Source organism: Ctenocephalides felis, unplaced genomic scaffold, assembly GCF_003426905.1.
Source record: "Ctenocephalides felis isolate EL2017-DRISC unplaced genomic scaffold, ASM342690v1 CF-g0.4_SCAFFOLD_01170, whole genome shotgun sequence".
NCBI classification, from domain to species: domain Eukaryota; kingdom Metazoa; phylum Arthropoda; class Insecta; order Siphonaptera; family Pulicidae; genus Ctenocephalides; species Ctenocephalides felis.
Genome location: NW_020537324.1, coordinates 64,978,516 through 64,991,159, shown reverse-complemented (window position 1 = coordinate 64,991,159; position 12,644 = coordinate 64,978,516). Strand labels below are relative to the sequence as shown.

At 32.1% G+C, this 12,644-nt stretch overlaps 1 protein-coding gene across 1 annotated transcript; it reads left to right on the top strand.

Moving 5' to 3' along the window:
- Positions 1–4,978: 4,978 nt before the first annotated feature.
- Positions 4,979–5,809, top strand: LOC113367542. The gene has a single exon (XM_026609142.1). The coding sequence runs from the start codon at positions 4,979–4,981 to the stop codon at positions 5,807–5,809; it is 831 nt and encodes a 276-aa protein (XP_026464927.1).
- The last annotated feature ends 6,835 nt before the right edge of the window (positions 5,810–12,644 follow it).

The following is a 12,644-nucleotide window of genomic DNA, read 5'->3' as shown; positions in this document are numbered from 1 at the left end:
AAATGATGTCCACTCCAACTATTTCCACTAAAACTATGGATAAAACCAAATGTTCTTATTATTTTTTCATATAAGCTTTGAATTATATTTGATTTTGAAATTATCACAAATCTTTGATAAAACGATAGATTTTACTTGCTGTAGGTATTTGATTCTTTTCTAATATGCAATTTTCTCATCAAAGTAAATTCAGAACAATCTTGTTAATATATATTCTGTCTACTACTGCCTACTCAACAACTATTCTCCTACAAAATCACTATGTCCTCGACTAATGACGATCATTGTTTGGATTAATTTGCAGGCTGATGAATAAAGGTAAGTAACAGACTCCTTTGGATTGGAATAGCGAATCAGCGATTCAATTAAATTTCCATTATTCGACTAAGATATGAATAGACTTGTTTGTTAATTACAACAGACGAAAATAAACTTGCGAAATGTACTCGTATATCAATGGGAGAATGTAGGTGATAGTAACTCATTAACTTCTGCAAATGGGATTCTGCTGGCAACTTGATATTAGGCCGAATTACTTTGATGAACTTATTTTTAGATAATAATGTACTTGGACAAAATTCCGTATTTAGATCAATTTTAATTGGTGTGATTTCACAATATTTATAGATAACTTGAATTATTATATTATTCAAATATTTATATTATCACCATTAATTTTTTACCAACATCATAGACTTTTTACTTCGCAAATATATAGAAATTAACAAAATACCAATGAATTTAATGAATCTTTATTCTATCTAACAATAAAATCAATTTAAGTCTTTTCAACGGAATTTTTTTTAACATACTTTGAAATAGTAAATGGAAATTAAATTGCTTTCATACAAACCGAATAAATTTCTATAGCTTATCTAATTATACCTTTTATCCTTTTTTATCTTTAATTACTTTAATTCACTTTGACCTGTTGAGACATTATTTTTCCACTAAAACTATATTTATACAATTGATTATAATCAAGTTTTTCCTACTAAATGAATTATTATATTCAACCGTTTTATCAACGAATCTGATTATGTTCTAATTTTATAAATATCATAGTGTACACGCGAACGGCCTCGGAAACTTCAATCAATAATAGTTGTTTCTATATATATAAACTCAAATTCGTCACAAGTTATTATAATAATAGGTTTTTAAATTAGAAATAGAATGTATAACAGATTCTACATCTTGTAGAAGAAAAGCAATATATCCTTCAATCTCATATTTGCTCTAGGAAAACTCGATGTTAATTATTTAAAACTCAGTATTTTTTTAATAACTAGATTTTTAATATAGAGAAAATCAACCTGGGCATTAGTTTAATTTCCAAAATGTTCAAAAAAAATTGAAAGAAGTTATTTAGGAAGCCATAGGCCCATGGGTCCAAATTGTTTTTGAGCAATTATATTGTGAAAACCAAACCAATTATATCACAACAAATTACACATATCTAACAAACAACTATCTGACTATGTTCAAGAAATCTCTCAGCTGATTCATTATAGAAATGTTTTTTACTATTTTTCAAAAGATTATCATCTGGTCACTTTAGGTGGGGAACAGATTTTGTGCAGACATATACAATGTATTATTTTCAATTTTGTAGGGATTTTACAAAATAATAGCTATATCATTCAAGCAGTGCAAAATATAAATTTTATAGATACATTTTTAGCAGAGATAACACATAATACAGATAGCAAGGCAAAAAATCTCTCTCCCAACCAATTTTATAACATTATTGATAAAAGAAAGGATATATTGTGCGCTATAAAATTAAATACAATCAATTAACATAAAATGGTAAAGATAATTCATAAAATGTATATGACTAATGCACAAGTATACAAAGTCAACAAATAAACAATAAAAAAAACACTTTATACATACAACTTTGATCCAGTATTTCATCAGAAACAATAATCAGCATAATTGGAATAAGTATTTGTTTAACTAATATCTTGTAAAATTGCTTTTGTAAACTTAATTTGGTTTTTATTCACTAGTTTTTATTCTTTACACCTTTTCCAGGGTAAAGGTTTAATTGGTTCTTTTTACCCCACCCACATGTAAGCTTCTAAATAGGTTATATAAAAAAATAACGATGCATCTTATAGAACAATTAAGTAACGTATGCCCAAAATGTTAAAATCTCGTAAACTAAACAGCAATGCTCATAACCAAAAAAAATAACAATGAAAGAAAATACTTTTGTTACGAATTTTCAAACATTGCCGTTTATCTCCCGATAGCAATGTCTTATGAATAAAATAGTTGACTGGTTATGCATCTTTTTCCCTCCACTTGCAAATATTGTTGCCTTTACTACTTGCAAAAATTCTTGACTTTACTAGTTTTTGAGATATCGGTGATGGACCCTTTTACCCGTGGACCTTTAAGTCCCGCCCTATCCTATGGTGTAACCATATAACAGATATTCGAATAATTTTTAGCTACTATCATCAGAAACAATAAAACGTTATATAAAAATTCAGCTTGTTAAAAATTTCATGGAAAACGCTACAATATTCTAAATTCCTAGAATGAAAAACGCATTCTCCACCCATACCGTTTTTGTTAATTTTGACAACCTCAACAATTTCGTACGAGAGTTCATAAAAATATGTAGCCGGCGCAATAATTTCATCCGTGACCGCAATTTATCCAAGCTCACCCACTCAGATTAGCGGGAATTTAATCAGAAAACAACATTGAGATACAATTTACAAGTCCCCCTTAATGGGGGATAAACATAATATAATATGTGGGTATATGAAACATTCGCACGTGGGCGCTTCAAACAAAGTAGCAAGTCCCTTAGCCACTCATAATATGGGACATGATCGGAGAGGCGGATGGAATAAAATGTTACCGAAATACTTGGTATTGTATTCAAACATTTTTGGAAATATCAAATTAATTAGATCAAAGGGAATTTTGTCTTAATGCAAGTTTCATGAAATAAATGAAACTTACATGACTTGCAGAACAAAATTTGTTCGTTATTTTACATTAATATACAAATACATTAGTATACAAATACAAATTATTAATGTGAGGTATTATTATTTCCTGGAAAATATTATGCATATGCATATTAATAAAGATTTGTTCTTATTTCATAGGTGAAGATTACAGCATTATTTTCATATAAATATAAAAATATTCAAATAATTCTATTTCTTCTCAATAAAAATAATTATAAAATTGATTTTGATTCTCAAGTTTTTCGGTTTTCATTTGGTCAACACCGCAAAAATATAAGTAATTGATTCGATTGCCTGCCAAAATTTTTACAATCCGAAATTTAATGGTAACTTTGTTAAATCATTGTTTTTGTCTGGTCGCCTGATTGTCTAGTTGACCCTTTATAGCAAAAAAATTACCTTGATATTAATCTTTTTATTAATATTTTATTAATTTTCTTATTAATAATTGATTTCTTCATTAATATTGCGAGTAAAGCACTCTGTGTCCTATAGAAGACAATAATTAAATATACATAAAGTGTCAATCACAATTTTAATTATAATTTTAATGCAAAATGTAGAGTTATTTAGCATTATATAATATATAAAAGGTAACAATATTGAAACTGATTGCGTTACTACTTTTTAATACTTTATTAAGATAGTCATTAATATTTAGTAATAAACAATGAAATTTTGATAGTGATTACCTCTTAGGCCAATTTATATATCTGCCATACCAGTGGTTAAGGCGAATTTCAGCAAAACTGTTTTAAGTCGCGATATTAACTATTTCTCTGAAAGTAGAAGTTGAAAAACTATTGGTTTGGAACAAAAGCTAATGAAGCACTTTATATAAAACTCAAACCATCAATTTCAAATACGCCATATTATACGAGTAATAGAACTTTTAAATCAAGCTTTGCAAAAAATTGACTTATGTGAAAATTGACTTATGTGAGAATTTATCTTGTTATTTCTGGAATATGATGATTCTTATAAAATCCTGGTAATTTAGAATTTTAAGAATATAAAATAAAATTTGAAAATTATCTTATTATTATATATAACTGCACATTTTTCTCTAGATTATATTTTGTAAATTACATACCTATATATATATATATATATATATATATATATATATATAAATATATATATATATATATATATATATATATCACATATTTTTATCGCCATATGTGTCATATGATTTCAAATAAATAATTTTATATTGATTTACTGCATGCAATAATTTCAATGTACAAGTTCAAATTTATTATTGGTTAATTGGCTTATAAAGTGTAATAAAATTTTGATTTATTAAATATGAAAGAAGCATTACTGCATAACTTTCTGAGTAAATTATGATACAAAAACATGGATTCTTTCCCGCATTCTTCAGGAACCTAAAATTAATTGAATTTGTTTTACTACTATTACATGATTTAACTGAATCAACAAGCTAATCAAAATTCTATAAAAATAGCTACTTAAACCTAATTTTATTTATTTTGATTGTCTTAATAAAAAAATAACCAAATCAATTATCAAATTACTTCTACAACTATTTTTGAATATATCGTCGTATTACTACGAAGTTACATTTAGATAAGAACCCTATTTGATAAGAAGTCGTTTATTGGCTTCTTCGTAAAATATCCTATCATTAATGTCACTAAAATATTAAATAAATATGCATTTATCTTAATAGACTGCTACAGATTAATCTTAAGCTTCGCCTATTGATTTTTTCTTTTTATTGGTTGAGTTTATGTAGGTACCTATGTAGGTATATATATAGGATAAGGTTGCACAGCCCTGGCGCACTACGTCAGGTTGCGCGTCCCTGCCATGCACCGTTATCCTCTATGGTATAAAACCATAGCGCAGCAATACTCGGCCCTTCACTTGCCTACCGGAGCTCGCAGTGGACACAAGGAAGAGAAGAAGATAGTACCTCGCTACATTGGTGACCCCTGACGTGAGAATAGTCGAGCATGTCAAAACCGGAGAAGCCAGAGCAAATATCTTTCCCGCCATCGCAGGTCGAAAGAGTCGGTGTCAAAGTTCCGCCATTTTGGCCTGAAAAGGCTCAGCTATGGTTTGCTCAACTTGAGGGACAATTTGCGCTTTCGAATATATCAGCTGACACTACAAAGTTTTATGTAGCAATCGCATACTTAGAGACGCAATACGCAGCCGAGGTTGAAGACATTATTTTGAAACCACCAACAGAGAATAAGTATGAAACACTGAAATGTACTCTCATCAAGAGAGTATCGTTGTCAGAAGATCGCAAGTTAGAACAGTTACTGGACAGAGAAGAAATCGGCGACAGACGACCATCGCAGTTTTTGCGTCATTTGCGCGCACTAGGCGGGTCAAAAGTCGACGATAGTATTCTCAAGATATTGTGGATCAAGCGGCTACCAGAAAATATTCAAGCCATAATTTCGGCACACGACCATCTCGAGTTGGATAAAATAGCAGACATGGCAGATAAAATCGCCGATATAGTGTTGCAGCATCAAATCCAAGGAGTTAGTAAACAAATGCCATCCACGTCCAAAGAAATGAATCAATCCATTTCAGAACAAATTTTGGAGCTTCAAAACCAGAACGCTACATTAAATTCAAAGATTGACTTGTTAGCTAAACAAGTTGAAGCCCTCACCCAAGCCAAGTACCGAACCTTACCATCGAGGTCGAAGGTCGTGCATCCATCTCCACGTGGCTATTGCCAGTACCACTCAAGATTTGGAGCTAAAGCACGGAAGTGTAATGAACCTTGTTCATTTAAATCTTTAAACTTAAACGACAGTCAATGAATGCGGCGCATGACTGTCAATTAATTAGTTCAACAAGCCGCCTATTAGTTGTGGACAAAGCATCCAAACAAGAATTTTTAGTCGACACGGGCGCGGATCTTTGTGTATACCCTCGCAGAAAACTGAAAGGGCAGCATCCGCGTACCGAATATACGTTATATACGGCAAATGGTGCGAAAATGGCGACCTATGGGACAGTGCAATTAATTTTGAACTTCGGCCTTAAACGGAATTTTTCTTGGAAGTTTGTGATAGCCGACGTCGAAAAACCCATTATTGGAGCAGATTTCTTATCATTTTATAACTTATTGGTAGATCTGCGCAACAAACGGCTACTAGAGGGAGATACAAAAGCACAAATGATGGGAAAAGTAACAGATGCAGTCGTCCCAACTGTTAAAACCTTGCGAAAGGAGCACCACAGCCTATTGCAAGAATTTCCGGATATTACCAGACCTCAAGGAGCACCTCACAAAGTGAAGCATTCAACAACACACCACATCAATACAACACCAGGGCCTCCGATTTATTTTAAACCAAGACGGCTCAACGCGGAACGCCTTCAAATAGCTAAAACAGAATTTGAAGAAATGGTGAAGCTCGGAATCGCTCGACGATCAAACAGCCCCTGGGCCGCGCCGCTTCACATGGTACCTAAACGAAACCTCGGATGGCGCCTGTGCGGAGATTACAGGGCACTCAACGCTCGAACTATTCCAGACAGATACCCGGTAAAGCACATTTACGATTTTACGCAGCATCTTCAAGGAATGAAAGTTTTTTCCAAAATCGACTTGGTGAAGGCTTACAACCAAATTCCGGTCAACGAGGAGGACATACCAAAAACAGCAATTACGACTCCTTTCGGACTCTTCGAATTTCCTTATATGACCTTCGGACTTCGTAATGCAGGCCAAACCTTTCAAAGGTTTATCGACGAAGTCACACAAGGCATGGATTTTTGCTATGCTTATATCGACGATTTGCTAATTGCATCAAGAAACCAGGAAGAGCATGCAAGACATCTACGAAGCATTTTCGAAAGACTGCAGCAGTATGGTATCATAATCAACTGTGAGAAATGCATATTTAGTGTCCCGGAAATTGATTTTTTGGGATACACAGTCTCTAAAGATGGTATACGCCCAATTAAGGAACGAGTGGAAGCTCTTGTAAGAATCAAACCTCCTACTAACATACAAGAATTGCGCAGATTTCTAGGAATGATTAATTATTTTCGCCGATGCATTCCCCGTGCGGCTGAATTGCAAGCTCCATTTCAAAAACTGCTAGAAGGACCAAACGTTAAAAATAACACTATCATAGAATGGAACGAGCAACTACAGCAGGCTTTTATTAATTGCAAAGAAAGCCTATCAAATGCTACTCTTTTACATCATCCAGTGGTCAACGGCAAGTTAGCTTTATTTACAGACGCTAGTACAATTTCAATAGGAGCATCGCTGCAACAACAAATAGGGAAAACATGGCAACCACTAGCTTTCTTCTCGAAGAAAATTTCTAAACGCCAATGCGAATGGCCAACATACTACCGAGAACTTCTAGCAATCTTTGAAGCTATCCGACATTTTAGGCACTTTCTTGATGGACAACATTTCGTAGTATACACAGACCATAAACCGCTAACATTTGTCTTCCAACAGAAACAGGACAAATTGCCGCCAGTTCAACTGAATCAACTAACTTTCATAGCACAATTTACAACGGAAATAAAGCACATTGAAGGAAAAGAAAACGTCGTAGCTGATGCTTTATCCCGGATCGAAGAATTACATGTCTCGACGAATGCAGATTATAACATAATCGCAAAGGAACAACAAGATGACGCGGAACTGCAAAGCTGCCTAAAGAACAGTTCTTCGTTGGTCCTGAAGTCAGTACGTCTTCCGGGTACTACCATCAACGTATATTGCGATGTATCCACTAATATTCCAAGACCTTTCGTTCCGAAGACGTTAAGAAAACAAGTTTTTAACGCACTTCACAACCTAAGCCATCCTGGAAGAAATGCCACAGTGAAAATGGTATCCCAACGATTTGTTTGGCCGTCAGTGAACAAGGACTGTCGAGCCTGGACGAGGGAGTGCATTCCTTGTCAACGCAGCAAAATTCATCGCCACACGCGAGCACCGCTTGGTAAATTTTTGCTTCCTACCCGACGATTTTCTCACATACATTTAGATCTGATCGGACCCTTTCCAAGCGCACGAGGATTCAAGTATTGCCTATCAGTAATATGTAGATTCACAAGGTGGCCAGAAGTCATCCCACTTCGAGATATAACAGCTGAGTCAGTGGCGCAAGCATTTATAGAGGGATGGATATCTCGCTTTGGCTGCCCCACTGAAGTAACGTGCGATCGCGGAGTCCAATTTAAATCCCGCCTATTTGACGCCATTGGTAAATTTACAGGGTCGAAAATAACTTACACCACAGCTTATCACCCCAGTGCAAACGGCATGGTCGAGCGTTTTCACAGATCCTTTAAATCAGCTATTATGTGCCACAACAATAAGAGCTGGCTGGATGCGTTGCCGCTAGTATTACTCGGATTGCGGTCTGTATGGAAGCAAGACTTGCAAGCTTCTCCAGCTGAAATGGTGTATGGCGAACCTCTTCGGCTTCCAGGAGAATTTTTCGAAGACCATCAGAACACACAAGACACACACCAGGTTCTCCAAAAACTTCGACAAACGGTCAAAACGCTCAAGGCAACGCCCGCTTCGAATCACGGAAATAATTACAGCTTTGTCCACCCGGATTTATCAACGGCCCGACAAATTTTTATCCGGGAAGACACCATAAGGACAGGATTACAACCGCCGTACACAGGACCATACGAAGTAGTGGGCCGTTCGGATAAAACTATGACAGTGATTAGAAACGGCAAGGAAACTAAGATATCGATCGATAGAGCAAAACCAGCCTATATATTCGAGCCAAACACACTCAGCGGGGGGGTGATATAGGATAAGGTTGCACAGCCCTGGCGCACTACGTCAGGTTGCGCGTCCCTGCCATGCACCGTTATCCTCTATGGTATAAAACCATAGCGCAGCAATACTCGGCCCTTCACTTGCCTACCGGAGCTCGCAGTGGACACAAGGAAGAGAAGAAGATAGTACCTCGCTACATATATGTTTATCTCGGTAATAATAAACCAAAGATAATCTAATCAAATACTCGATGTGAACCTAGGAACCTCATATACATATCGAATATATTGTGTACAGTTACTACACGCAAAATAAGAGTGGCTGACCGATGGGTTGCTATCTATAAAAAACTACTAGGTTAAGAAAAAAGCAGCTCATAGACCCCGTAGTTTCAGGATATGTCGTCGCCTCCCGTATTATCATTTTCCCAGAACCCGGGGTGCTCTTCGTCAACAAACCATACACCTTCATGCAATCATATACGACTGATAGAATGATATTAAATTTCATATGAAATGTCCGCCAACGTGTTATGTTGCAATAAAGTGAGAATTTATTTACGCGTGTTTTCCTGTTTTCACCAGGTAGATATAATATGAAACTCTGATTATGGCGAACAAAATAACCACATGTAAGAGCGGATTTTCAAAGGATTTATGCACTCGTTTTATGTTTTGATGGAAAATGTGCATTTTAATAACGATAATAAAATATTTACACTGTTTTTTTATATTGTAAAAGCTCATATTATATGTAGAGTAACTAGTTCTGTAATGTGATTTTTTTTATTATTATATATAAATATATAATAGGGGAAATACTTGGGGTTTTCAAAATAAAATTAGTGCTCAATTTATGAATTTTGAAAATTGTTTAATAGAGTAAATTAAAATCAAAATCGCAATTAGACACATAAATAAATATGTGTAATAAATTACTGCATGGCGATGCACAAATGTTGAAACTTCTAATGAATTTGTTTTAATTATTTTATTGATTGATTGATTTAATTGTTTAATAGTTTTACAATTAATTTTATGGAAATTTAATATGTTGAGTTTTTGTATTAGTAATCCATAATAATATATGAAACTAAGAAGTTATTTTTTATTATTCATACCTTGCAATTAATAGATCAGGTTGTTGAAAAGTTGTGATGTTGACGAATTTCATTTTTTTATATTGACCACTGAAAACATATTGATATTAATAAAAATATATCGATGTTTAGTTACAACAGTTAAGTCATAAACCAATATTAAAAATGAAATTAGAATTGGCATGTTATCAAAATATTCTAGTGAAATAGTTTACGACCTAATAAAATAATTGGAAACATAAAATATGACATAATGCCTATGATATTGTTATTAATATAAATGTATATTATATATATGCATATATATACATATATATATATATATACATATATAGATATGCAAATATATACCTACATATATACATATATATATATATATATATATATATATATATATATAATTTTTATATATATTATATTTTGGTTATCAATACACATAAAATCTTATGAATGACGTCATGAGTGAAAAAATATTAATATACATTCAATTTTGTACTAATATTTCTCTTAGTATCTTATTTAACTTGCCATTGTTTGTAACAATTAATGAATCTATCCAAATATCTATAAATTATGTATTTTTACTAATTTGTCATAATTTTAATATGAAAGTTTTATTTCATGATGAGATAAGATTGGAAGAGTCTATAATGTCAGTGAAATTTTTAATTACAATTTTTTAAATATATATTTTTCTCTACAAATACGATTGTTTAACAAGTCATTGTATGTCTAAATTCATTATGTGTTTTTAATGTTTTTTTAAAAAATGTTTGTTTTTGTTCCATAGAAGAAATGCCAAACTGAGACTCGAAACGTATGGAATACTATTAGAAAATTTGTTAAAAATATAATTAAGCTTATTGATATATCTAAATATAAACCATTATTCCACAATTATTGATGTGAAAAATTTGTGGACAAATAAACTTTCATGTCATAACAATTCTTTTTTAAAAATTTAAAAATTGTAGATTCGATAAACTAGGATATTTCCTCATGAAAAATAAGAAAAACGTATAGTCATTTATATAGTAAATATTATAAATATATAAAATAGATTCACATAGAGCCAGAAATATTCTAAAAAGACCTCGCTTGAATAATGCACACAATATAACATCACACGAATCAATTCGTATGAATATAAAATCAAGTTCATATCTATTTTTATATCATGTAGGTAAAGGAAACTCAATTTGCAGGCAAGGTCTTGGAAAATAAATTGTCTATGGGATAGAATCTATCCTACAACCTTGTGTTAATGCAAGTATATTATCCTTTTCGTACATTTATCGACCTCGGTTCTAATCAGTTGCTGTGAAGGATGATTTTTTTTCCAGGGTGAACCCCAGATTTTGCCTTGATTAGTATTCAATGGCTACGTAGTACATAAACTTTTGAAAAAATCGCTATAAAATTTTATTTCTTGATACCTTGATATATTTTGTGATCAATATTTTTTATGTGCCACCCTTTTTGAAAACATGGAATGCAGTAATTAAATACAGGAAAGAAAAAATAACATAAAAATCCATTTTATGAAATAAAAATAAAAGACTATTATAGTTCAAGCTCTAAGTTAATTAAAAGGCAAATTTAATTTGCATAGAAATGATGAGGTCGTGTAGTTTCTTGATTGCTTTTCCAACTAAAAGGATAAAGATATGCTTTATACATTCGGACACGCAAACAGTGGGTGTAAGAATAAATATTACTGACACCTACGCTTGAATTTTTCTGCATTTTCTAAAGCTTGGCATTACATTGAGAACAAAAAGCACTAAGCTCATACTTATGGAAAGTCTTGAAAATATAGAAAGTTCTTGAAGTATCCTTCAAACAATATTATTGTGAAAAATTGACTCGATGGATATAATAGTACTACGCTTGTTATTTTTACACGTTCGGTTACTCTTTTATACATCAAATATATTAAAAATTGAATATATAAAAAATTGTATCCAGAATACCGTTCTAAATCTTAATAATTTTCCACGAGGTTATTAATATTAGTAAAAATTCTTTGTTCAGTACCTTAGAAAAAATAGTTCAATTCGCTTTGATTAATTGTCGACTGAAATTTTATTCATATTGATATTGCATTGGACTTATTCTGATGTAAAGTAAGAATAAGTACGTTCAGATCAGAATAAGTACGTTATCTCCTAATTATGTATTTTTTATTTATGAGCAAGCCTTCGATATTAAGAGATATCACTTCATGCTTACAATTCCAGAGAAATAAGGAAAAATTTGTTAAAAATTTCAGGACTAAAAATTAGTGTGCAGATTTTATCGAAAGATATTTTATGAAAATTTACTGTAGTTTGGTCATCTAATTCACTGTCGTTTGGGTTTGTATTAAAATACAAAAAAGCAATTATTCATTTTGAAAGTTTTCAATAATTATTCATAAGGCACCTTGCTAAAAATTGTGTATAATTTTGAGTCTAAGGATCTTCAAAATCAAACTTTTCGATTAAAATTCGATTCGTATTAGTAATAAATACTCGGATTTGTAATTGTAATTTACTGCCATTTGTTTATTTTTTATAAGGAGATCATCAATATATGATTGATAAAAATTATTTCATGATCTTATGAAGATATCCATTTCTAGGATATAATAAAAAAAATTAAAAAATTGAGTTTGGCATATGCAGAAAAACATACAAAAATATTTCAGATATGTGCTTTCTTTAAGTTCATATCATTTACTATAATATAATATCTTTCAATAATATGGTAAAATTAATATCGAAAAGTTTCAAAATTC

Bases quoted from the DNA above. Each gene is read 5' to 3' on its own strand.
- LOC113367542 (XM_026609142.1), top strand. From the start codon at position 4,979: ATGTCAAAACCGGAGAAGCCAGAGCAAATATCTTTCCCGCCATCGCAG.